The sequence below is a fragment of the Lissotriton vulgaris genome, chromosome 11 (genome assembly GCF_964263255.1).
Source record: "Lissotriton vulgaris chromosome 11, aLisVul1.2, whole genome shotgun sequence".
NCBI lineage: Eukaryota > Metazoa > Chordata > Amphibia > Caudata > Salamandridae > Lissotriton > Lissotriton vulgaris.
Window position 1 is genome coordinate 782006193 of NC_141699.1, and position 26947 is coordinate 782033139.

The 26947-nt window shown below is 48.6% G+C and overlaps 1 protein-coding gene across 2 annotated transcripts in view; it reads right to left on the reverse strand.

Moving 5' to 3' along the window:
- Positions 1-246: 246 nt before the first annotated feature.
- The window catches only part of STAG1 (STAG1 cohesin complex component), a 1379617-nt gene continuing 1352916 nt past the window's right edge, over positions 247-26947 (reverse strand). For both annotated transcript variants that reach the window (XM_086943907.1, XM_086943908.1), the window contains exons 33-34: positions 18960-19040; positions 247-1470 (exon numbers count right to left, since the gene is read on the reverse strand). In XM_086943907.1, the coding sequence (XP_086800033.1) occupies positions 1447-1470; positions 18960-19040 (105 nt within the window). In that variant the 3' untranslated portion in view covers positions 247-1446. The remainder of the gene's footprint in view (positions 1471-18959; positions 19041-26947) is intronic.

The following is a 26947-nucleotide window of genomic DNA, read 5'->3' on the forward strand; positions in this document are numbered from 1 at the left end:
TATAACTAAATTTAGCAGCACCAGTGTAAAAATACTACATTGAACAACTAGATTTAGTTACAATCAAAATTGTGTCTAAAACCTTATTGATTGAGAAGACATTTATTATACGTTATACTTATTTGAATGAATCTTAAGAGAACTGATTTTTTTTAATACAATTGAAATACAAACATGTAATTTGGAAAAAAAGATTAGATATAAAACATTTTTACATTCCGTTGGGAGATCAGATAAGCACACATCTATGCAGCAAAACCCTAACAGGATTTATTTATTTTTTCCATTTAATTTACAAAAATATTTATGCAGAGTAGACATTAACATGGTACACCAAACAACTCTTTTGTAGGAGCATCAGATTCAATTGGTTTATTTTCCTTTATTCAAACAATTTCCCAATTATGGAAAATTAATTTATGATGATTTTCAAGTACAGGAAACAAGCAGGGAGGACAGCAATTGATTAGGTGAGAACGTTGTTGATTGTTTTTCTTGTCTGTTTTAGGTGGTCAGTATTTTGTTTGCTGGTATCAGTTGTTAAAAATGTAGACTAAGTACCGATAGAAAATGCTGCGCTGCTGTCTCCAAATGATCTTATAAAACGAAGGTTACCGCTGGAAAAGGGATCAAACGGATATATCTTGTTCAATATCCCATTATAAATACAAAATTAAACGTCTCTCACAAGAGTATAAAATAAGGGAATTTATATCCACATCTGAAGCTCTCTCGTGCTTTTTGTCGTCCTTTGGCAGGGATGCACTAGGCAAGAAATCTGTCTTTAGAGTAATGTTCATTTTTTCCACACCTTCAACAATAAAAGCCGCGTACCACATCACCAACCAAATCCAGTGTGCTGTCCATCGTCATGTGGTGTGGCCACAGCAGCCAAAATTGTCAGTCAATGAATGACAAGTCGTGTCTCATTAAAAAAAATAACTTGTTAAGATTTATCTTTTTAAAACATAAAAAAGCAAACAAAAATGTTGAAGAGTATCCGTTGTAGTTTTACAGCAGGAAAATCAGTTAAAAAGTGTGTCATCACAATGTTGCTGCTCTCGCGGTCTCCCACTTGTGCCTAAAAAGAGGCGTCCTAACAGTGTTTTCTCATTAGTTCTTGAATATGTAGGGGAACCTTCCTTGCTGCTTTATCTATCCCGCTAAATAAAGATTGTTTTACCCGGATTCATTTTTTGCACGCAGATAATTGATGAGAAGGGATAAAATAACATTCCTCTTTGCTGTTTACAATGTCTTCTGCTCTGTCATAGCAGCAAGGCCTTGAGGCCTAAAACGTTTGGTGAATAAAAACAAACTGGTTCACTTAAAAAAATTGTTTCCTTGTATTTTCCTCTTTTTTTATACACAAACGGTCACAGTATATAGGCCTTTAGCTCTAAACAATAGAGTTCTGTATTTGTGAAATAGTGGACTTCATGGTCTTCAGAACATTGGCATTCCAAATCCCTGGAAAAAACAAACAAAGGTTAGCCTAACAAAGCTGGTTTTGTTGCCAACAACATTTTGTGACAAATTTCTCATACTGTTCTTTACTCCTCAATCCTAGAATTGATTTTAGTTTCGAAACTGATTATCATACTTGATCATTTTAATTACCAAGAAAATCTACAAAGTATTCAATTGGATGCCATTGATAGTAACTGCTTTAATTTAGCCCAACAATGGACAGCAGGAATTCAGCTGTAAAACACCAATGAATCAATGTTCAAGAATGCAAGACTTGGAGACACAAGATTTGAGGGATCAGTCGAACAAGTTACTTACCTTCGGCAACAATATATCTGTAAGAAACATTAGTTAGTGATACAGATTCCTTACTTTAGAATTACCTCCAGGCTTCAGACTGGATCCGGAAAGTTTTCGTCAGCAGTGCCCCTGCTCGTCGGTAGGCGTCATCGTGCGGCTCCACATACGTTGTTGGAGTCATAGTTGCCTAGATGACGTCCATGGAGCTACTTAGACGCGCCCACGCGAGCTGTCGTCAATTCTGTACACGACTTTCCGCGCAAGGAACGCAGTGCTATGCAAGATACTGACCACTGTTGCATTGAAACTAGGGCCCTGAAAGGGATGACCTTAACCCCTAGAAATCAGATTGCAGAACGTGGAGGATGGGTGGGGCAGTAAGGAATCTATCACTAACTAATGTTTCTTACAGATTTATCGTTATCGAACGTAAGTAACTTGTTCATCTGAAAGAAACACGTTAGTGATAGATTCCTTACCTTAGAATAGATACCCCAGCAATACCAACCCCGGTGGTGGGCCTGCGAACCAAGATCACACCAGAAAGTCAGAGAACAGAACGGCCAAAGAAGTCGTCTCTCCGGACTGGACTGTCGAGGCAATAATGCTTAGTAAAAGTGTGCAGCGAGGCCCACGTGGCTGCCTGACAGATGTCTTGCAGGGGGACACCTCGTCCCAATGCAGTAGTAGCTGCCGTCGCCCTGGTAGAATGGGTCCCCTTTTTAGCAAGAGAATAACATGCCTTGATACACAAGACGACCCAGCGGGATATAGTCCTCGTATACAGCTGGCCTTTCTTGGCGCCTACGTAGCCAACAAAGACCTGGTCATCCACCCGGAACTGTTGTGAGCGAAATAGGTAGAATGAGAGTGTACGTTTCGGGTCCAGACGGTGGAGCCTCTCTTCCTCTCTGGAAGGGTGCGGAGGCAGAAAGAAAGTTGTCAAGGTGATAGTTTGCCTGATGTAAAAGGCAGTGACAACCTTTGGCAAGAAGCAAGGACGAGTGCAAAGCACAATCTTGCCCGAATGGACCAACAGTAAAGGATGCTTATAGGAAAGAGCTTGGCGCTCACACACGCACCTAGCAGAGGTGATGACAATCAGGAGAGCTGTTTTCAAAGTTAATAACCAAATAGGACAGTTGTGAAGCGGCTAAATGCGAGCGCACATCAAATAGGTAAGAACCAGATTCAAGTCCCACTGTGGCATTACAAACTGAATAAGAGGGAAAAGGTGAGTAATGCCCTTGAGAAATCTATTTGCAACAGGGGACTTGAAAAGAGAGGGCTGATCAGGGAGCCTGAGAAAGGCCAAAATTGCAGAAAGATAGCCCTCAATAGTGCCCAGAGCAGAGCCCTGCTGGGCCAGAGAAAGAAGGAACAAAAGAACTTCTGTATGAGGGAAGGAAAGGGGATCCACAGCCTTTGCTGTACACCATGCCACAAATTTGTTCCACCTGCAGGCGTAAACCGATTTAGTGGAGGGACGCCTGGCTGCCAGAATGATATCACAGACTTCAGGAGGCAGGTCAAGAGGAATCAACTGTCGCCGCTCAAGCTCCACGCATGTAGGTGGAGGCTGGACAGGTTCAGGTGGAGGACCGTCCCCTGCTGCTGCGACAGAAGATCCTCCTGAAGAGGCAGTCGGATCAAGGGGATCCATGCTCATACTGAGTAGCTCAGGATACCAAACTCTTCAAGCCCAGTCCAGAGCCACAAGAATGTCTTGGGCGCGGTCGCGCCGGATCTTCTTTAGCACTCTGGGTAGAAGTGGTATAGATGGAAAAGCATACAATAGACTGCAGCTCCACTCGTGACAAAAGAGTCGCTGAGTGAGTGCTGCCTTGGAAATGCGCAGAAGTGATGACATTGCGCGTTCTCTTTGGTGGCGAATAGATCTAACCAAGGCTCTCCCCACTGTCGAAAGAGACCTTGCACCACCTCAGAGTGAAGACGCCATTCGTGATGCATCTGAGGCGGAGTTTCTCTGCCCTGACGTTCAATGAATTTGCAAGGTGTTGAACCGTCAAGGAAATGCCTGGACGTTCCAGCGCAGAGCCTCTTGACACAGGGTCCATGACCCCACCCCGCCCTGTTTGTTGCAATACCACATGGCTGTGGTTTTGTCTGTGAACACTTGCACCACCCTCCCCTTGACAGAGGGAAGGAATGCTTTCAGTGCAAGAAGGATCGCCCGAAGCTCCAGAAGGTTGATATGGAGTCGGGACTCCAGTGGAGGCTAGAAGCCTCTGATCTCTGCCTCTCCTATATCGCCACCCCATCCCAGGAGGAACGCATTCATCACCACTGTGTGCTCCAACTGGGGAAGGGAGAGGGCTCTGGTGCTGACCCAATGCTGATTTGTGAGCCACCACTGCAATTGTTGCGCAGAGCCCTGCAAGATCTGGACGTAGTCGTACAGGTTACCCTGATGCTGCGCCCACTGGAACTTCAGGACCTACTGAAAAGCCTGTATATGCCATCTGGCATGGTTGGTTATCAGGATGCATGAGGCCATGAGGCCCAGCAGCCTCAAGGTCGTCCTGACGGAAACCCATGACAAGGGCTGAAAGATCGGAATCATAGCCTGAATGTCCCGGACTCGCTGTTCGGGAGGATAAACCCGAAACTGCGCTGTGGCCAGAACCACTCCGATGAAGAGGTGTTTCTGAGAGGGAATTAGGTGTGACTTCGGCACGTTGATGGAGAACCCCCAGCAAATGCAGGAGGTCTGCCGTAGTCTGGAAGTGGGAGATGACTGTTTGGGGTGAGCCTGCCTTCAACAACCAGTCGTCGAGCTAAGGGAAGACTGAAACCCCTGATCTGCTCAGATGAGCTGCAACCACCGCCATCACTTATGTGAATACCTGAGGGCGCTGATAAGGCCAAAGGGGAGCACGGTGAACTGAAAATGCTCGCAGGTAATGCTGGTGGACCAGCAGTACGGGGGATATGAAAGTACGCGTCCTGCAGGTCCAACGCTACCATCCAAGTCTTTCGGATTGAGGGTAGACAAGACCTGAGCAAGTGGGGGCATCTTGAACTTCTAGTTCCGGAGGAAGCGATTGATGTTCCGAAAATCTAAGATGGGACGCAGACCTTTGTCCTTCTATGGAACCAAGAAGTAGTGGGAGTAACAACTACGACCTACTACGGGTGTCGGAAAGTGCTCAATGGCCCCCTTGGCCAAGAGGGCCGTAACTTCCAGCTGGAGAATTGCCAAGTGATCCCCCGACATGTAGTGATACTGTGGTGGCATGGCTGGGGGGGGTTTCTCGAAGGGGAGGGAGTAACCCCTTCGGACAATTTGCAGAACCCACCTGTCCAATGCGATGGTGCGCCAGTTGTGGAGGAGATGGCGAATCCTGCCACCTACTGGTGTCTGGTGGGCCTCAAACAACTGACTTCAAAGGTTTGGAGGCAGTGGGGGTGGACTGTGGGTCCCACGTCGGTGGCTGCGCTGAGATAGTTGCTGCGCAGGCCTGTGGCTTTGAAACTAACGTGCTTGGGTTCCCCTTCCTTGACCACGAAAGGAGCAGAAAGCAGAAGCTGAAGGAGTGCGTGTGGCCAAAAGGCCTAAGGACTTGGCTGTGTCCTTAAAACGCACTAACGCCAAATCCGCCTTATCGCCAAACAGGCAAGTGCCATTAAAGGGCATGCACATCAATGTGTTCTGGACATCCCCAGAAAAGCCAGTCGTTCTCAGCCAGGCGTGGCGGAGTATCGCCACCGTCATGGAAATCGCCCTGCCCAGCGAGTCAGCAGTGTCAAGATCACAATGGATCGTGAACTTGGCTGCGTCTCTCCCCTCGGTAATAGCTTGAGAGAGTACTGCCCGAGCCTCCACCGGACACTGGGGCAGCACTTGCGCAACCGTATTCCACACAGAATGGAAATAACGGCCCAAGAGACATGCAGTGTTCACAGACCGCAGTCCAGAACTGGCAGAAGAAAAAATCTTCTGCCCAAACTGCTCCAATTTCTTGAATTTCCTGTCCGGTGGTGCGGAAGGGAATGCGCTCGGGATGCAGAGAGTTGGACAACCAAGCTATCAGGGGTAGGGTGTTGGGAGAGGAAAACTGGGTCGCCCGAGGCCGGGCGATGGCGTTGGGCCACGTTCATATCCACAGGAGATCCGTGTTGGGCCTGGACCAGGTGCCCAAAAGAACGTCCAAGAGTGCATCATTAAAGGACAGCAGCTGCTCCGCAGAAGACCACGCCGGCCGAAGCACGTCTGTCAGTAGGTTAGTCCTGATGGCCACGGTAGGAAGCTCGAGGTTAAGAGCCTCGGCCGCCCTACGCAACACCATAGAGTAGGAACCACCCTCCTCCGTAGCCACGGTAGAAGGAGACAGTGAGCCACGTTCAGGAGTATAATCCTGGTCACCTGCATCACCCAGATCCTCATTCCAGTCCGGGTCTAACTCGCATTGCGCTGCAAGAGGGTCCTCAGACCCCTCCCAGTCCTCCCCATCCTCCACAGCCTGCTGAACAGGTGGAACATAAGGAGGTGGTTGAATAAAGGGAGAAATTCCCAAACGGCGTCGGTCGACACCCTTCCGGCACCGGCTCCACGTCAGGGAGGAGGCCAGGGACGGCTTCACCCGGTGTCACGGCTGACGCAGGTGGCGGCAACATCCATGGAGGTTGTACCGGGCCAACCGACATGGAAGGGGATCCATGCGTGACTCCATGGGGGTCTCTCTGTGTCAAGACCGGAGTCGTCGACGACGTTGGGGCTTGAGCTGGAGTCGGCAACGTCTTAGAATGAGGACACCCATCCGAGCCCGCGGGGCCCGGAGGCACACCGGCGGGGCTGGATGGTCCAAAGACACGTGCCATGAGTGACAGGAACTCCTGCAGCTGGGGCGGAGTCGCTGATGGACCCCGAAAGGGCAGGTAGACCATCGGCAACTGCGGAGGCTCCGTCGGAGCCGCAGGGACGGAGCCACCTGCACCCTCAGCCACGTTGCGCGACCGGCTAGGGGAAGGCAAAGAGCCGGCGGGGCTGGATGGCTTAAAGACACGTGCCATGACTGACAGGAACTCCTGCAGCTGGGGCGGAGTCGCTGATGGACCCCGAAAGGGCAGGTAGACCATCGGCAACTGCAGAGGCTCCGTTGGAGCCGCAGGGACGGAGCCACCTGCACCCTCAGCCACGATGCGCGACCGGCTAGGGGAAGGCAAAGAGCGACAATGCTTCTTCGACTTCTTGTGCTATGCCTTACCTGACTCAGAGTGCCAAGACTTCGAATGGTGCTGATGGCTGCGCAGCCAGTTCCTCGACCCCCCACAGGACCGGGAACGGCATGGAGCAGACTCCTGGGCCTCTAGCCACTTTTGGGACTGCTCCAGAAAAGTTTTTGGAGCCATGGCCCGGCAGTGGGGGCACGACTCGGAGTCGTGGTCACCCCCCAGGCAGTAGAGACACTCACAGTGCAGGTCCGTCACTGACATCGTGCAGGGACAGGCCGCACAAGATTTAAAACCGGGCATCCCTATTCACCTGGAGTGTATATACTAAAAAAACAGAGACAAAAGTCCCCCAAAAAAACTCAATCAAAAAATGACTGGGGGTACCGCACTCTCCTGTGCTTGCTGGCACGAAAAAAGAAAGAACTGACATCAGCGCACGCTGGCATGTCTAAGTAGCTCCAGCGACGTCATCTCGGCGACTACGACGCCAACGACGTACGCAGAGCCTACCGACGCGCAGGGATACTGCTGACGAAAGCTTTCCAGATCCAACCGGACGCCTGGGGGTTATTCTAAGGTAAGGAATCTATCACCAACGTGTTTCTTTCAGATTGCTATTTTAACAGTTGACTGGAGTTACCCTGGGCAATATTTATGTCCCAAGTATATTACTTTTTCGCTCATTGTTTAGGGATCTCTGTTGCGTATAACACAGTGCTACCCGTGGTACATATAGTTCCTTGGGTTTCCCTTGTGTACAATATAAGGAAATGACACAGTTGTGTAACATAAGAGGATAGGGATCTGCCACCACCCCTCTGCAGAATAAAGCAAGGGCCCCCGGAGACTCCTGCAACTCAGAAATTCATAAGCCTTGGGTTGAAAGGGAGCCTTTTTTAGAGCAAGTGTTGCAGGGGCCTACCTTGCAACCCAGACATTTTCTCAAAAGTTAGGATAGAGCAATATAGAATTGTCGGGAGCACTGATTGATACATCATAAGGTACTTATTCTGAGCTTTGAGAGGTTTACCTTTAGTCTGAATCTTCTGACCATGTCATCATATGTAGGATCTAAATACACCGGGCTACAGCGATAAAGTTTTCAAAACAAATAAAGCCCCCATTTCTGCATAAGAAAATCGCCCAGAGTACTCAGGATAACTTGACTGGGGCTAACAATTTTATAGGCTTTGTGCATAGTCACCAGAATAAAGTTTCATGATTATAACCCTAAAACACTGCTGTTAGACCTGGCACCATTGGCGTGGGTCTCTCTTCCATTTTTTGCTGTTGCCTCATGTATTTTTGCTGGTACCAGATGCTTTGGGCACTGTGCCACTGCTATCCAGTGCAAGTGCTCCTGTAGGAAGGTGGATGCCCGACTATGGTTATCCCAGATTTTTTGCCTTGTGTTTAGCTGGTTTTCGACTTAGTTGGCCTGGTTCCCTGCTAATCAGGACCCCAGGCTCTCTGCTCACTCCTTAAAATAGACTCCATGCACCCTAGGTGCATAACCAAATTGGTACTGGACACCTTGTCAGCCCCTATACAGTGCACTATAGGTGCCAAGGGCATAGGTGCATCCAAGGCCTACCAGGGGCTGCAGCATAGCTTTTGCCACCTCTGGCTGGCTATCCAAAATTGACACAACTGGCTGATCACTCAGCTGGGGCAAGTTGGTGTAATCACCTCTTGCTTAGATATAGTATACCTATATCTAAACCTAAACTGGACACATATATACCTATAAGTCACTCCTATGGCAGGCCTTAACAATCCTGGAGGCAGAGAGCTTGGTTTTATGAGAGATGGCGCTCTAGCCTGAGCTGAGTCTGTCTGCAGCTGTCGGGACCAACTCTCTTAGCTGTTCCGGGATATTGCCATGCCATATACTATTAAGTGCATTATAATCCATCGCGGTTATATGTTAACTTTGGTTTGGCTTTTTCAAAACATGTTGTGTAAGGTGTCATACGATTTGGAATACTATCCCCTCAACAGTCCTGTCAACGGGGATAGCATTCCACCCCTCTAGAGGGAGATGACATGTTACTTTACTGAAACGCGGTTGATTTTAAAAGAGCCTCAGCATCACAAAATGGACTCTCCTGCCACAGACACAAGTCTGACCTCCTGCTGCTGACCGAAACTCAGACGAGGAAGCCTGGACAAAGGCTTCCCTGTCACGGGGAGGTGTCACACCACCCCAGACAGGAGATAGTGGATTGTAGCAGGGAGGTTTAAAAGAAGCCAGACAGTGCCTGGGGCGCACAAGGCTTCCCCTTGCATAATCCGGTCAAACCGGTTCTGGGGCACACCAGCCCCAGTCCCAGCGCAACCCTGGACAAAGGGAAAGGGGTGTAACCACCCCCTTCCTGGGTCCCACCCATAGGAGGGACCTAGCAGGTAATCCAGCCCCCTAGATTGGTATACGAATGGGAGCAGTGCCAAAGCACTCAGATTATCCTGACAAACTTATGAAACTCTGGACCCTTCGACATCCTACTCTACGTAGAAGACTGAAGAATCTCCCTTGTGGTCAAGGAGTGACCACCCTGTGCAAACAGGCACCATCCAGCACCTCGACGTTTGCTTTGTTGCAGTTCCCGCCAGAACTCTAGCGACAGAGTTCAACCAGAACAATCGTGCCTGCCTTCTAACAGCCCGATCCACAGTCCCTGCAGAGCTGAGACCCGTGGAGGCGACCTGAAGAGTGGGGACCGCCATCTTGGAAAGCCCACGAGACGCTGACCGTGCAGCCCCCGAGTGACCCTCGAAGTTGTGCATTGGGGTTTGAGAAGCCCCAGCCCTGAGCCTCTCTTGCACCGAAGCTCACCCCTCTACACTCACCGAGTGCTGCGTGGGGCCCTTCTGCATCTTTTGGCCTGGTCACTTGCCCGTTGGCTTGTGGCCTCTGTGCCGACGAACCTTGAAAACTAACTCATGAATCTGGTTGCTCCAGACTTGCACTCGCTCCCCTGAAAAGGAGCACCCGCTCTGACCCTCCTGGTCTGAGTGTAACGCCATCTTCGAATCCTGCGTGGGTTGCCCTTGCCAAGGGTTGTTTGCTCCAATCCGGAAGCCGACACCACCAACAGCGAGAACCTGCGTGGGACAGCTCGTGATCCACTCCTGGACATCCTCGGTGCCCCAGAGTCTAAGTGGCAGCGGAGAGAAGCGACCCGCCAGCGACCCGCCAGCGACCTGAAGGCGCCCGACATTGCCTGGTTCCTTCCTTGTTCCACCCTGGTCACTGCTGAGTGAGCCAGACTCTGTCCCCTCTGCTTTCAGATCATCTTTAACTTCGATCCACCCTTGGATCACATCGTACACTTCTTGTCTCGACGCCTGCAGCATCTTCAGCTCCAAGCACCAGCAACCTGCGTGACAAAACCTGACACTACTTCGCACCTGTGCACCCGCTTCCTGTGGGCGAGGTAACTCAGCAACGCCGGTGTTCCCACACTGGTACACACCTCTAGTGTATGTGTCTTAAGTTTCGTCCTTCTAGGTTGAGCGGAAGTATCCTTAAACTGTAACTTTATAACTTTTACGCACCATTGACTTTGCATTGGTGCATGCCTGTGCTTTAAGTGCTGCACCCGAATCCCGCAGGCTTTTTCCGACTTCAGCATTGCTAGTCTCGACTGCTCCCAGCGATTCCCTAGGCCCTAGGCCTAACCACTGTTCAATTGGTATCTCTTGTACCACTTTTTTAATATATGGTTTGAGTGGCCACCCGCCCTCATCCATAATTGTGCAACTTTCATATGTTTAACTGTGCTTTTGTTTAAACGCTTGTGCCTCTGCACTCATAGAGTACAGAGGATTATTCTAGAAATAAATACATATATTTTTATAATATATAACTTGTGTGTTGTCCTTTCATTTGATATTACAGGATTGTGATTGGTAAAACAGCTCACTTAACACGACCTCTTAAGTTAAGCCTGCTAAGTCCATGCTACCATTAGGATAGCTTGTCTATAAGGTTGACTTACAACCAGACACCATAAGGGTTGTTTGGACTGATACAAGGTGCCCCCAGAATTGGAGACATCATATCAGGCCAACTTCTCACAGCTCCTTACTGTAAATTAATGTACTAATCCGTGGTTCCATGTTTGGCTATTTGGTTTAATTGTCAGACCCTAGTCTAGTGCACTGAGTGTGCCAGGGCGTGTAATCCAAATGCTGCTGGTGGGCCTGCAGCATTGGTTGTGCCACCCACAGAAGCAGCCTTGTAAAATGTGTCTAAGGTCTGCCATTGCAGAGCCTGCGTGCAGTCTGGTGCGGTCATGCTGACTGGGCAAGTGCACCCACTTCCCAGTCCCTAAACCTTCCCTTTTCTTCATATCAGTCACCCCTATGGTAGGCCCAAGGGCAGGGTGCATTGTAAGTATAAACTAGGACAAGCCCTGATGTGTGTGGTATGTCCTAATAGTGAATTACAGCCATTTTCGTTTCTCACTATTGCAAGGCTGACTGTTCTCCATAGGCCAGAATGGGCTGTTAGAGAGTTATTCCATTTTATAATCCTAACTGTCTCAGAGAACATGGTAGAAATTCGAGTTTAGTATGCCTGAACACAGAATGATAAAACACATCTGTTAGTGTAGTTTATTTTAATATTCTGGGTTTGCAAATACCACTTTTAAAAAGTAGGTATTTCCTAGTCTAACCATTCAAACCTGCCTCTGTTAGTTTGTGTATTCCTATGTCTGGTTTTGTGAGTGTCAGGGCTGGGGAATTCCAGGAGACAGGCTGAGTCACCCAGTGGTGAATAAAGAGATATGCATCTAGATGGGAGGGAGGAGTTGCACCTGAACCTTGAATAGGGCTGCGCCTGCCTTACAAAATGCTGGTTCCACCCCCTGGTGAGCGGCTGATGTCTCTGCCCTACACACTGAAGGAAAAGGAGAAGTCTGGTAAACAGAGTGCTTCAGAACTGGTTTGGACTGGGCAAAGGCCCCTCTCCCCTCAGAGAACAAAGGATTTTGGGGTATAAATATTGGGACCCTGATCCCAAGAAATTAGATCACTTTGGACTACAAGAAGAGGAGAGGAACCTGAAGAAACGGAGTTCTTGTGGAAGTGCCTGCTGCTGTTTTGGGCCTTCTGAGGAACTGTGTGTCGCAAGGAGCTGGAAGCGCAACTCAAATAGAAGAAGTGTGTTGCCGTCGCTGTGCCTGCCGTCGCAAATCCGAAGGAGGGTGTCGCCGCTGGAACTGTCGCACTGCACCGCATCGGAGAGAACAGTGCCGCAACAAAGAGGAAGCGTGTCGCCGCCGCTGCTGCTGCCGTCGCAACTCCGAAGGAGGGTGTCGCCGCTTGAGCTGTCGCACTGCACCGCATCAGGAGAAGAATCTTGCAACGAGGTTGGAGCGTGTCGCCGTTGCTGTGCCTGCCGTCGCAACTTCAAAGCAGGAGGGTGTCGCCGCTGGAATGGTCGCACTGCACCGACCAAGATCACCTCGCATCCCCGAGAAGCCCACCGCCGTCGGAGCTGCTGCTGTCGCATCTTGGATGTCGCCGCTGTAGTTGTTGCATCAAGCTGAAGCTTCATGCATCGTGGGAGAAGAGCGTCGCGGCTGAAGCTGTTGCCGTCGCATCGTAAAGGTGTCGCCGCTGCAGTCCACGCATCGAACCAAGGACTTCTCGCATCACCGAAAAGCGTACCGCATCTGGAAGATCTTCACGTCTTTATTTCTTTGCACCCGACTTTGCCGCATTTCCCATTGCTGCGACATTGCTTGTCGTGGAAGCGCAAAGCAACTTAAGGTACATTGACACATAGTGTCGCATCTAAGAACTGAACTAAGCTTAAATCTACCATCTTAAAGTAATCATAGTTTGTATATTTTTGTCGTTTATGGTCTTGTGGTAACTATATAAAGTCTACTTATTTTTGATTAAAAAAAACTGTTTGGTGTCCTTTTGTAGTGTTGTCACTGGGTTACTGCATGTGGTCAGAACTGCTTAACTTACATCGCCTCTGAAATAAGTCTTGACTGCTCCCGCCACGCAGCTTTGAGGGTGAGCAGGGGTTATTTTAGGAGTGTAATCTAGAGGAGAGGGTCTCTATTTGTCATAAGTACCTACCTATGCCACCTAGAGACCCCCAAATCTACCAACTGCCCTAAGAATATGGATCACTGAATACTGTATCATGGATGTACTGTCCAATAAAATTGGCAAAGAAAATTCATATAATAAAGATAAAATATGAAAACTAGACCATGAGAAGGGCATAAAACAAATGCCGGATAACGCCCTGCATTACTGTTCAGTGATATTAATTATATTTTTACTATTTGAGCGGTTTCATTTTAGCAGGCTGAAAAGTGACTTTTCTACATGGAAGGGAACACTTCATTTTACCAACATGTGAAGGAGCAACAATTACCAAAATTTCCTCCAAACATCCCACAATTTCAAGGGCATCTTATTGTGGCCGCTTCAGCTCTTGTCTAAGAACTACTGAGTTGCAAGGGTGGCAATCTACACAGGCAGCTTTAAAATGAAAGTCAAAAATAAGAAAAGCTTGATAACTGGCAATTAACACGGACGATGCCATTTGAAAAAATACATTCTCATTATTGATTTATACATGGTATAAAGTATCTGTTACTGCACATCATGAGGATGATTCAAATAACTCAGCAGTTCCTTGACCGTTCTGAGGAACGAGGGTAAAGATGGAGCTCCTTCACAAACTACAAAGTGAACTGCAAAAACCTTAAAAGTACAATAGAGATGCTATTCCTCCTGCCAAACGTATATCCTTACATTACTCGCACCAAACATTTTAAATCCTTGCTTCTTATGATAAAGTTACCATGGTAGCTGATAAGTGTAATAAATGTGATTGCCGCAGTGAGACAATAAACAAGCCAATATGCAGAATAAAACTGGTTGTAAAAAATATTATGACGGTTAAGATCACTTCTAGAGGCGCTTTAATTAAAAAAGTTGGATTAAATTGTGATCGAATGCTGCTTTCTTGTCATGAATTTGAACAGCGCAATCAAGATACCGCTATAAATAGCAGCTCATTCCTGGACGTTTCCAGGGATGAATAGCTGAGGAAAAACACTAAGTGTAGTTATCCCTTTTATTATTTAAAAAAGCAGTTGTGAAGTTGCTCTGTGGCCCGTCGTTCATAGTATCTGCAGGCTTTGGGACAAGACACTGTTGCGTCACAATTAAACTGTAATAATTAATAGGCAGTATGCAAGTGCCACGGCAAGTGGCATCACAGTGCAGGACTTCACATGTGGCATACCAATCCATAATCTCACAAGAAGTGGCATCAGATCTTAAGATCCTACGCATAGGTTTAGCAAGAAGTGGCATAGGAGGGGGGCGGCTGCCCTGGGTGGCTTGAGTTTTGGGGGCGACCCCCCCCCCCGGCTCTAACCTGCAGCCGTTGGGAGGCAAACGCAAGCACATCCTGCTCTTCAATTTTGCCACCGCGGGTGGCAAAAGCAGGGACCGCCACGGGAATCAAAAGGTCTAGCGAGGCAACGGTTCGCAGGGGTATCATGAGTACATTTGAGCGCATTACAATATTTAACAAATTAGATTTTGCATTGGGGTTGTTCCAAAAAAGTGACGACTCAAACGCACAATCTGGGCCTCAACTTGTACATTTTTTTTGACCCTGCCACAAAAACTGGCAACAAGGAGAAATAGGGCAGTACATCCGTTCTGCTTCACTGGTTACAAAGTCTGCATTTTAAAATAGCTTATTTAATTATGGCACACGTTGTAGATATGATTGTGCACAGTAAATCTCAAGGAATAAATATAGGTACGATAACTCTGGAGGTTAATGCACTTGCTGAAGAGATCTGTGTTTTGTCCAGGCCTAGTTTTGAATCAAAGTAACAGAGGGTTAATATGTGAGAGAAAGTGCCATATTTCTTGCTCTGGTATCCATCAGTCACTCCTCTAACTGGGTGTCCTATGCCAATGGTGTGGGCACAGGGGCATGAGCCCTGTGCCCCTACAGTACCCAGGGCCATTCCTGGGCACTGTACGTGCAGAGCTGCCATTAAGAGTATATGGTGCTGGAGGTTGTCATTACGAACTCCACAGCACCATGATGGCTTCACTGAAGACTAAGAAGTTTGACATCAAACTTCTCAGCACATTAAACCCGCACTGATGCCAGTGTGGGATCTAATGTAAAATGCATGACAGAGGGCATCTTAGAGATGCCCCCTGAAACCTAATCAACTCTGTGTCCTGATTGTGTGGCTACCGAGGCTGCCACCACCTAACATGTTTCTGGACCCCTGGGTCGAGAGCCTGCCGCTCTCGGGGGCCTGAAACAAAGCACATCCTGGGATGAGGTGCCAAGCCTCCTCCCCTAGGATGGGCAGGGGAAGCTTCAAAGGCATGCCGCCTTTGTGAGCTTCTACAGGCCACTTGCTGTACTCAGCAACTGGCCCCCACCGGTTCTGACTCCCATTCTGCAGGGAAGAACGGCGGGAAAACCAAAGTGAGGAAAGAGGGTCTGCCAGCCCATGCCAACTCCACCCCTCAGGTGGGAGAGACTAGGTGAAGCACAACTCCGGGCTCCGGCCACCTTGAGGATGGGGAGCCCTGCCAAAGCAGAGTTAGGCTCCTGCCCCCCCTTCCACAGGAGAGGAGCAGGCTAGGGGGTGTACTCACCCCAGGACAGGGACCCATTGGTCCAAGAACTTGCCCTACCTGTAATGCCCCTAAATCTAGTATTTAGGGGCACCCTGAACCTTCCTTCCTCAGATCCCGATTGCAACAAGAAGAAGAACAAGAAACAAGACCTGCCGGGCAGCTGCTAACAAAAGGACGACGCCCACTAACTTGGCCCCAGAACCTTACAGGCCTGTTGATCCTTGAACCTGCTCCTGCGAAACTCCGGTGTCTCCTGCGGACAGCAACCTCGAAAAACCCCGGAGGACCTGCCGGCCTTGAACCTTCTAAAAGACTGGGACTCCCACAAGCAGTGGTTCTGCTCCAACAGCAATACACCTGGTGCCAGCCAGGAACCGCAAATCCAGCCCACTCTGCACCCGCTGAGCCCGGCCCGTGCCCGAGTTATCCAAGACCACGAGGACGTCCCACCCGGCGACTGGGACCCGAAGTCCAGTGCCCAAAGACCCTCCTCGACAACCAGACGACGCCTGCAGCCTCAGAACCAGGGACCCCTCCAACCGCGACCAGCAGGGGGTAAGATTTCCCCGACACCAAAAGACACCCCTGCACCCGGCGTCCTTCGGCTCCCTGTGTCTTACTTTGGGGTACCTACCTCTTTTCCAAGATCCCAACTTACCTCTCTAAGTGGTGGTCGCACCTGAAGAATACCCGTCCCAGAGTTTGCAGCCTTTGTTCACTTTTTAACTTTCCCATTGGATAACATTGACCGGCCAACAGCTCAAAAGCACCCTGCACCCAGCCGCCCGAGTGCTGCTGGAAGTGCAACTACTACCCTACTCTACTTCCCCACTTGCCCTGAGTAAGTGACCAGGAGCTCAGGTCCCACAGCCGCGTGGCCTGCTTGCTTGCAGCCACCAACCGAAGGCCCCCTACCCTCCATAGGGCCTGCTCTCCCTGCACCCGGCTGCCCCTGTGCCGCTGAGGGTGTAACTACTGTACCTTTCCCACCCTGAGAGACCCCCGAGTCTATGCCCAGAAATTTAACTTCACCAATCGAGTACTTACCTGAAAGCCGATAACTCACTTTCCTGCTATAGGATGACATTGACTGGTTTGACTAGAAAAATCTTCTAAGTGTGAAGTTTTGCAACTTTAAAATGGTCACCTAAAATCAGCCGAATAACGAATTCCGTATTACTCACCTGTGGTCAGGAGAGAAGCCTCTTAGCCCAGTACTGAACCGCAAAAGTAATCCTAACCGTACTTACCAGTAACTTGAAGTGTCAATTTTTTGCAAACTACAAATATTCCTTAAAAATCGTGCCAACTGCTAAAACGTAATTACTTTCCTGTCTTAGGTAGAGATCCCAGTGCTGGACTTAGGAGCCCAGTATTGGACTACAAAAGTAACGATAATGTACTTTACCTGTGACTTGAATTTCCTCCAATAGGATAACATTGGTGGGTTTTCACTGAAAAGTTTTTAAGTGTGAACTTTTAAAATACAGTTATATTCTTTTAAAATCACTGCAGTAACCAAAACCCTTTTACTAAACTGCTTTCAGCTTGGGTCTCGGGACTGAATCTAGGATCCAGTCCTGGAGTTACAGAAGTAATCTGTAAATTAATCAACTGCATTTATGTAGAAAAACCCATTGAGCTCAATGTTAAATTGTGTTTGAAATTGTGTTGCCTATTGTAACTACTGTAGCTATTGTTCTTACAAAGTCTATTGCCTTTTTGCAAAGTAATTACCTAAAGTCACTCATATTGAAAAAAGTATATTTTGATACCTGTTGGTTCTAAAATAAAACTATATATTTTGATATAAAAAACATTGGCCTAGAGTTCAGTTATTGAGTGTGAGAAACCTTTTGCTGACTGAGTGTGTACAACAAATGCTTTACACTGTCCTCTGATACTGCCTTACTGCTCGACCAAGCTACCACTTTAGAGAGTATGTACGTATGTATGTATAGGCCTTTATATAGCGCACTACTTACCCGGAAGGTCCCAAGGCGCTTCGACCGCTGCGAAACCCTTCCTGGCTTCCCTGAGAGATGGTCCCTTAATGGGTATCTTAAAAGTGAGACCAGGCATCCCCGGCGGTCTGGTGGGGCCGTTAGTGAAGATGAGGCAAGCTAATGCCCAGAGTTGCCGAGTGTGATCGCTGATCAGAGTGGGCACCGAGGCGAGAGAATTATCGAGTCCGCTGACCCTGGTCCAGAAACCTGCCGCGCCGGGAATCGAACCCTGGTCCCGGGCCGTTCTCTGCTCTCGGGTCTGCCGCCTCTAACCGGTGAGCCACACTACTTCACAGAGTAAGGTCAGATCTGACTTAAACCTCTGTTATACCTCTGGAGACTGGGGACTCTATACACACTGTACCTTACTTTGGTCCAGTATATATATATAGAGCCACTTTCTTACAATACGTTTCCTGTAAAGCACATTATTTAACACAGAGATTACATTTTTATTTTATGTAAATGGGTAAGTTGGTTACTGCTTTTAACGGAGATCCTTTTGTTACTTGCAGTTCATAAATTGTAATCCTTCTAATATAGCACAGTGAGCTATGATGGACATCTGACTCCTACACCTTGTAACCCTCTGTTTTAAGCAACCCATCCTGTACACTGATTTCCACACATGATTTATTGTCAATGTGTACGAGTGATGTCAAGCGCTCCAACACCCTGCATTAGAAGTTGCAGCACTATAACGCTATAAAAGTAATAAAACCAATGAGTGGTATTTAAATTGTTTTGTTGTGTCAATACTGCGCCAGGCCAACTCATCTGACATTCTTACAATGCATGAACACCTCATATACAGGGACAAAGTCAAAAACATGCCTCTCTTATGTACCAGAGCCTTTTTTTGTTCCCCTCCATTCCATTTAGGTGTATGGTCCCGATAGCTCCCAGCCAGGATACCAGGAGGCCTGATGTTCACTTAGTTTTAGCCTTTATTTTGGGCCCAGCTGGAACTTAAAATAACAAAATCCCCTCCCTGGATGCACGTTGCTGCTTGGAACGAAGGCAGGCAACTTGCAGACACTGCTGAATGTTTCCCGATGCCTGAAAATTACATCAGGACACCTTTAGCATATTTCTGTGTGGCCCAACCTCTTGGCAGGGTACAGGGCATCCACACTGTGATAGGAGTGGGTAGACTCAGTCTACCCGCGAGTACCCTTGACTTGTGCCCTGGGGACACCTATGACAGACTTGCATTTATCAAGTAATTTTTGGGCATCAGACCTAGCTCAGTTTAAATCAAGTCAATTATGGAGATGCACACAATCTGCACTAAAAACGAGAAATCTAGATTGATAATATACTTACCGAATCGTCTTCTATGATGGCTGCCGAGTCGAAAAAGTCAGGCCTGAGTTCTGCGCGTTCCCTTCTGTTTCTTGATGCCGGCTGAAAAAGGAAATTAGAATAATTTAACTATTAACTTTCATGGGGTACCTTTCTTTATATCTACACTGTTAAGTTAGCGAGAAAAGGCGTTAGCTGTGACAAACATTTTACACCAAGCATTTATGTAAAGCCGGAACATTACTAAGACAATTACAAGTCAACAAATTGAGAGTGGATTTGTGCTTTTTACAGAAAACCCCGCACACTGATGGGTGGTTGTATCTGGTGTTTCTATTGGATTAGGGTAAATGTCCTCATTGGTTGGGTATTTGAGGGTTCTGATTGGTTTCTGGGTCTGTGATTCAATCATTGTAGGGTTGGGGCTAGGGTTAGGATTTCTATTGGAAGTAGGGACTAGGGCATTATGTTATTGGTTGTTGGGAGTAGGGTTGAACTAGGGCTAGGGTTAGACCTTTAATTGGAAGTAGCGATTAGGGCTTCTGGTGGGATTGGTTGCTGGACTGTGAGTAGGGTTAGGCTTTCTATTGGAAGTAGGGACTAGTGCAACCTGTGCCATTGGAAGTAGAGATCAGGGTTTTTTAACTGATTGGGTGCTTGGACTAGGGCTAACATTGGCTGTAAATTCCTAGTCTCTTATTGGTTCTAGATTTTAGGGCTAGTGTTGCGATTGGACAGTGTTAGGGCTAGGGTTCCCATTGGCTGAAGGGGTCACCTGATTACTAGGGCTATGAAAAAGGCCAGGCTTAGGGCGTCGAGGCTAAGGCCAGAGAGGACAAGGGCAGTTGCCTGTTAGAGCCTGTTACGGGCAGAGAGGACAAGGGCAGTTGCCTGTTAGAGACTGGACGGGACTAGGGACAGAAATGCTGCCCTTTCTCTCATTTAGCAATACCCCAAACTCCTGTTTACTCATCCAAAAGCTTCCTCCTATTGCTAAGACCAAAAAAAATAAATCCTTCACTCTTTTATCCCTCCACCATCCTTTTCAATCGAAATTAACAGACTAACATGTTCACTTCTCAAATTCCATATTAAACTATACTAATATACTTCCCAAATAACTGAATAACATCCACTACTCTAATTATTTCAGATTTTTATTTACTATACTAATTTTCAACAGTAATCCTTTATGGGTTCCGGAGAGGCGTGCTACTCGCCAGAAAAGCTCTTCAACACCCATCAGGGGGTAACAAGTGCTATATGGATGCAAATCTTTCTTCCCCTTTTATCCCTCCGCTATCCTTCTCACTCCACCACTGAAATTACTTCATATTTCACCTTATTAATTCACCACTAATCCTTTATAGGCTTCCTGAATAGCATGCGGCAACAAGCAGTATATAAATACAAACCTTTGTCCTCCTCTATCCTTCTGCTATCATTCCAAATCCAAATAACTAACTAACCTATCGACCACTTAAAATATACTTGTATGTTTCACTATACTAATTCAACACTAATCCTCTATGGGTCCCGGAGTAGTGTGCTACTCGCCGAAAAAGCGCTTCAACGCCTCGTCAGGGGTTGTAAGCGCTATATAAATGCAATTACAATACAATACATCTGACTTGTCTAGGGGTGTTCCTGTGGAGGACATTTGCAGGGCGGCAACTTGGGCCTCCCTTCACTCTTTCGCAAAGCATTATTGTTTAGATGCAGAGGTGAGGAGGGACGGACACTTTGTTTGTTCCGCCCTTCAGGACTTCTTGGTATAAAAGGGTGGACACCCTCCTCCGGGAGTGGGACTGCTGTGGGAATCTATTCACAAGGTGAGGAATCCACTGGCAGATGTATCCATCAGAAGAACAAGTTACTTACCTTCGGTAATGCTTTTTCTGGTCGATACAGTATCTGCCTGTGGATTCCTCACTGACCCATCCTCCTCCCCGTTGACCACCCTTATATACCTATAATAGTTGCTATTGTGCATGTTGTTTTTAAGGCAATGTCTTATTTCTTTTTGCCCTACTGCATTGTCTTCACACTGTGTGTGTTATCTTTATTATTTTGTACTGTGTACACTGTGTATATATACTGTTGTAGGTCAGTCCGTGTGCCTCGAGGGCACGGAAAAAAGGGCGGAACTGATGTCATCACGCCGACGTGGTCCTATTATGGATTCAGTGAGTCAGCGGAGCCGCGTTCGATGCCGTGCTTTTGTGACTTCGTCCACGAATTTTCCAATTGTTGCTGACACAGGGGATATTCACAAGGTGAGGAATCCACAGGCAGATGCTGTATCCACCAGAAAAAGCTTTACCGAAGGTAAGGAACTTGTTCTTCTCGCACACTGACGGACCAACATCCTCCATGGGCATGGCGGAAATAGCGCTCATACCCAAACCCGGGAAGGACCTAGCGCTATGCGCCTCATACCGTCCCATAGCGCTCTAGAACACTGATATTAAAATTTATACCAAAATCCTTGCCAAACGTCTGGACCACCACATGCCTGGTTTGGTGGAGCCGGACCAAGTCCGCTTCATTCCCAATCGTCAGCGGGCGGACAATGTACGAAGGCTTGCTCACTTAGTAGGAAAAGCGCACGCCTGGAACATAACAGCCTGCCTTCGATCACTCGACGCAGAGAAGGCGTTGGAATGGGTAGACTGGGCTTTCCTTCGGGCGGTACTGCAGAGGGTCGGGCTAGGCCAGACTATGATCCCCCTGATCATGACACCTTATAAGTCACGTGCAAAAACAACAGTTGATGGACAGAATGCAGAACAATGTCATACATTCACCCCAGTACAGAGATCTGGGCCTAAAGCACAAGTTACTACTTGTGTAGCGATATATCTGTAAGAGACATTAGTTAGTGATAGATTCCTTACCTTAGAATAATGACACCTTATAAGTCACGTGCAAAAACAACAGTTGATGGACAGAATGCAGAACAATGTCATACATTCACCCCAGTACAGAGATCTGGGCCTAAAGCACAAGTTACTACTTGTGTAGCGATATATCTGTAAGAGACATTAGTTAGTGATAGATTCATTACCTTAGAATATCCCCAGGCGGCAGACTGGATCCGGAAATTTTTGCGTAGCAATATCCTTGCGCGTCGGTAGGCGTCGTCTGCGGCTTCGCGTCCGTCGTTGGTGCCTCGATGACGTCGTCGGAGTACTTAGACGCCGCCTCAGCGTGCGGACGTCAGTTCTTATACACAGCTTTTCCGCGCCAGAAACGCAGAGCTATGCTAAAAACCAACACTGGTGCCTTGTGTAGGAGAGTAGGGTCTGCAATCCTATGGTCACCCCCGATTTTTGTTTTTGCTTCACTGGTTTACGACTTTCCCTGGCTGTGGGCCTGCTTATCAGACCCACAGCCTAGCTGTTCTCTCTCTAAATTGACAAGCATGTACCTTAGGTGCATTTACCAATTGGTACTGGCCCACCTTATCAGTCTCTGTACAGCATACCTTAGGTATCCAGGGCATAGGTGTACCCATGGCCTACCAGGGGCTGAAGCATGTATTATGCCACCCCTGGCTGGCCATCTAAACAGACACAACTGGCTGCACGACAGCTGGGGCAAGGTGGTGTAATCACCCTTTGCTTTAGATATAGTTCCCTATATCTAAACCCAAAATGGACACATATATTCCTATCATTCACTCCTATGGCAGGCCTTATCAATCCTGAAGGCAGAGTGCTTGGAATTATGTGAGATGGTGCTCTGGCATGAGCTGAGCCAGTTTGCAGCTTGCGGAACCAAGTCCTAATAGCTGTTCCATGATAACGCTATACCATATACTCTTAAGTGCATTATGAACCTCGAGGTCAAATGCTAACTTTGGCATAGCATTATCAAAACATGTCGAGTAAGGTGTCATACGAATTGGGATACTACCCCCTCACCAATTCTGGCGACGGGGGTAGCATTCCACCCTTCTAGAGGGACACGACATGTATGTAATTGTGAAACCCGGTTAAAGTTAATTCGAGCCTCAGCATCACAAAATGGATGCTGCCACCACAGACACAAGTCTGACCTCCTGCTGCTGGGAGTCCTTCCAGCGAGGGAGGCTTGGACAAAGCGTTTCCTGCCTTGGGAGGTGCTAGCACCACCCCAGACAGGATTTTGTGTATTAGGTAGGACAGGGCTGAAAGGAATGAGACATGCCTGGGGCACACAAGGTGTCCCTGTGCATACACCGATCTGAACCAGTTCCTGGGGAACTCCAGCCCCAGAGCTGGCGCAAGACCGGACAAAGGATAAGGGGTGTAACCACCCCCCTTCCTGGTCCCACCCAGGGGAGGGACCTAGTCGTAGTGCAGCCCCCTTTAGCTGAATAAAGGTAGGAGCTGGTCCCATTCTAGATTAGATTAATCTTGACAACTTCCACGAAGAACTCTTGACCTTCGCCCTCCTGAATATCAGAAGACTGAAGAATCTCCCCTATGTTATGTTATATGTTATGTTATAAACCGTTTTGTAGCGCGCTCTGTTACTTGTGAGTATCCTGGCGCGGGTCAGGGAGTGACCATCCTGCTCTGCAGGCACCACCAAGCTCCTGTGTGGTTTGCTGTAAGTCCTTCCTTCCTGGAACCAGAAGACCCAGCTCGACGAGACCCGGACCTCCAGACTCCTCCGACCTCTACCCACATCCACAGCACAGTTGGGACCCGTGGGTGCGACGAGCAACGTGGAGACGGCCATCTTGACAAAACCTGCACAGCGCTTCCAGCACGACTGCCGAGGGATCCTCGAGTGAGTGCACTGGGGTCTGAGAAACCCCACACCGACGCAGCTCCTGCATCAAAGACCAGCCCCCCAGCATCCACGTGATCTGCGTGGGGCCCTTTTGCCTGGTTGCTGCTTTTCCTGTTGTCTGGTCACTTGCCGGCTGGCTTGTGACCTCCGAGACGACGACCCGAAGATTTCAACACTGCTGGTCTGGTCCCCCAGACTGGCCCTTGCTTCCTTGTAAAAGAGAAGCACACTGGACCATCCTGGTCCGCACCAGACGCCATCTTTGTTCCACCGCGTGGCTTGCACTTGCCAAGGCCTGTTGACCAGATCGACGATCCAACACCGCCAGACTACGTGAGACAGCTCGTGCCTCCAGCCTGGTCGTGAAGATCAGCTCCTGGTCCGCGCAGCTACAGAGAGAAGTGTCCCCTCTCCCACCTGAACGCGGCGACAGCATCTGGTTCCCTCCAGGTTCGAGCACCGTCACTGGCTAGTGACCGAGACTCTGTCCCCTTCCCTTTCAGGACTTCTTCTTCCTAGTTCCATCCTTGGAACCACCGGACTCCTCCACCTGGCTGCCCGCCAGCAACTCCTTGTTTCGGGCTTCATCAGGATCAACGTAGCAAACCCGACACCACTTCAGCCCTATGCACCCACAGCCTGTGGGTTAGGTAACTAAAGCTTCTAGGTGCTGAAGTCAGTGTTCACTATCCTAGTGTCCAGGTCCACTGTTTTTCCTCCATCCAGCCAGGTTTGTCCGGAATCCGTAACTCTTTAAACTGAAGCTTCAATAGACGTTGGTACGCATCGCGCGTGAGAGTTTCCACTCTGCACGCGAGTCCCGTGGGCCTCCTGCTCCTTACTTACCTAGTTAGTAGCGTAGTCCCAGCGATCCTCCAGCCTCTGGATCTCCTTACAGTATTTTCTTTCCTCGAATTCCATTGTTTCCAGTACATGGTTTGCCGTGCCCCTAGGGCACTTTTGTAAATCGTGCAACTTAAACATAATTTTCCTTAGAGTTTGTCATGTGCTTAGCCCTCTAACCTCATAAAGAGTTCAGAGGTGTATGTTAGTTAATAAATACTTGTTTATTTTCATAACAACCTGTGTGGTGTCCTTTCATGTGGTATTCAAGGGGTTATATGTGGTAAAACAGCTGGCTTCACATGCCAAAAGAGTTTAGCCTAAGAATGCTTTGTCCATGCTACCATTAGGATAGCTGGTCTATAAGGTTGACTTACAACCGATCACCATAAGGGTTGTTTGGACTGATACAAGGTGATCACTAGAACTAGTGAACATCATATATCAGGCCAACTTCTCACACCTTGAAACTAGGGCCCTGAAAGGGGATGACCTTAACCCTAGATATCGGTTCGCAGAACGGGGAGGATGGGTGGGTCGGTAAGGAATCAATCACTAACTAATGTCTCTTACAGATATATCGTTACACAAGTAGTAACTTGTGCATCTGAAAGAGACACGTTAGTGATAGATTCCTTACCTTAGAATAGATACCCCAGCAATACCAACCCTGGTGGTGGGTCTGCGAAACAATAATCACACCAGAAAGTCCTGGAGGACGGAACGGCCAAAGAAGCCATCCCTCCGGACTTGGCTGTCCAGGCAATAATGTCTTGCAAACGTGTGCAGCGAGGCCCACGTAGCTGCCTGGCAAATGTCCTGCAAGGGCACTCCTCGGCCCAAGGCAGTAGTAGTAGCCGTGGCTCGAGTGGAATGAGCCCTCAGCCCAACTGGGGGTTCCTTCTTAGCCAAGGAGTAGCACGCCTGGATACACAATATGATCCACCGCGAGATGGTCCGCTTGTGCACCGCTTTCCCCTTCTTAGCGCCCACGTACCCAACAAAGAGTTGGTCATCCACCCGGAACTGGCGTGTGCGGTCCAGATAGAACGAGAGCGCACGTTTTGGGTCCAGATGGTGTAGCCTCTCTTCCTCTCTCTCGAGGGAGGCGGAAAGAAGATGGGCAAGGTGATGGATTGGTAGGAAAGAGGGCCTTGTCCGCAACACAACCTTGTCCGGATGGACTGAAAGGAAAGGAGGTTTACAGGATAGAGCCTGGAGCTCACTCACTCTCCTGGCAGAGGTGATGGCTACCAGGAAGGCAGTCTTCAAAGTAAGAAGGCGAAGAGGACAGTTGTGAAGCGGCTCGAAGGGAGCGCACATCAGAAATGTAAGAACCAAGTTCAAGTCCCACTGAGGCATCACAAAGGACACAGGAGGCTACGTATGCGTGATGCCTTTCAGGAATCGATTAACGATAGGGGACTTGAACAAAGAAGGTTGATCAGGCAGCCTCAAAAAGGCCGAAAGAGCAGAAAGGTAGCCCTTGATAGTGCCCAGAGCAGAGCCCTGCTGGGCAAGAGAAAGAAGAAAGAGAAGAACCTCAGAAAGAGGGGCAGAAAGAGGATCCACAGCCTTTGCTGTGCACCATGCCACAAATCTGTTCCACCTGCAGGCGTATACCGACTTTGTGGAGGGACGCCTGACTGCCAGAATGATGTAACAAACTTCAGGAGGCAAGTCAAATGGCCTCAACTGTCGCTGCTCAATCTCAAAGCATGGAGGTGGAGACTGGACAGGTTTGGGTGGAGGAACTAAGAGGCAGACGAACCGAGGATCGACTGACATACTGAGTAGCTCGGGATACCAGTACCTTCGCGCCCAGTCCGGAGCCACAAGGATGACTTATGCCCGGTCGCGCCTGATCTTCTTCAGCACTCTGGGCAGAAGTGGTATAGGCTGAAAGGCGTACAACAGACCGCAACTCCACTCGCGACGATAAGCGTCTCCAAGCGAGTGCCGACTTGGAAATTCCAACGCGAAGAACTGATGACATTGCGTGTTCTCTTCGGTGGCGAATAGATCGAACCAAGGCACTCCCCACTGCAGAAAGAGACCTAGTGCCACGTCCGAGTTCAGATGCCACTCGTGATCCATCATGCACCGGTGGCTGAGTTCGTCCGCCCTGGCGTTCAGAGAACCTGCCAGGTGTTGAACCACCAGAGTCACGCCCTGATGTTCCAGCCACTACCAGAGGCGCAGAGCCTCCTGGCAGAGGGTCCACGACCCCACCCGCCCCGTTTGTTGCAGTACCACATGGCGGTGGTGTTGTCCGTGAACACCTGCACTACACTCCCTCGGACAGAGGGGAGGAATGCCTTCAGTGCTAGACGAATCGCCCGCAGCTCCAAAAGGTTGATATGGAACGGGACTCCGCCGGAGAC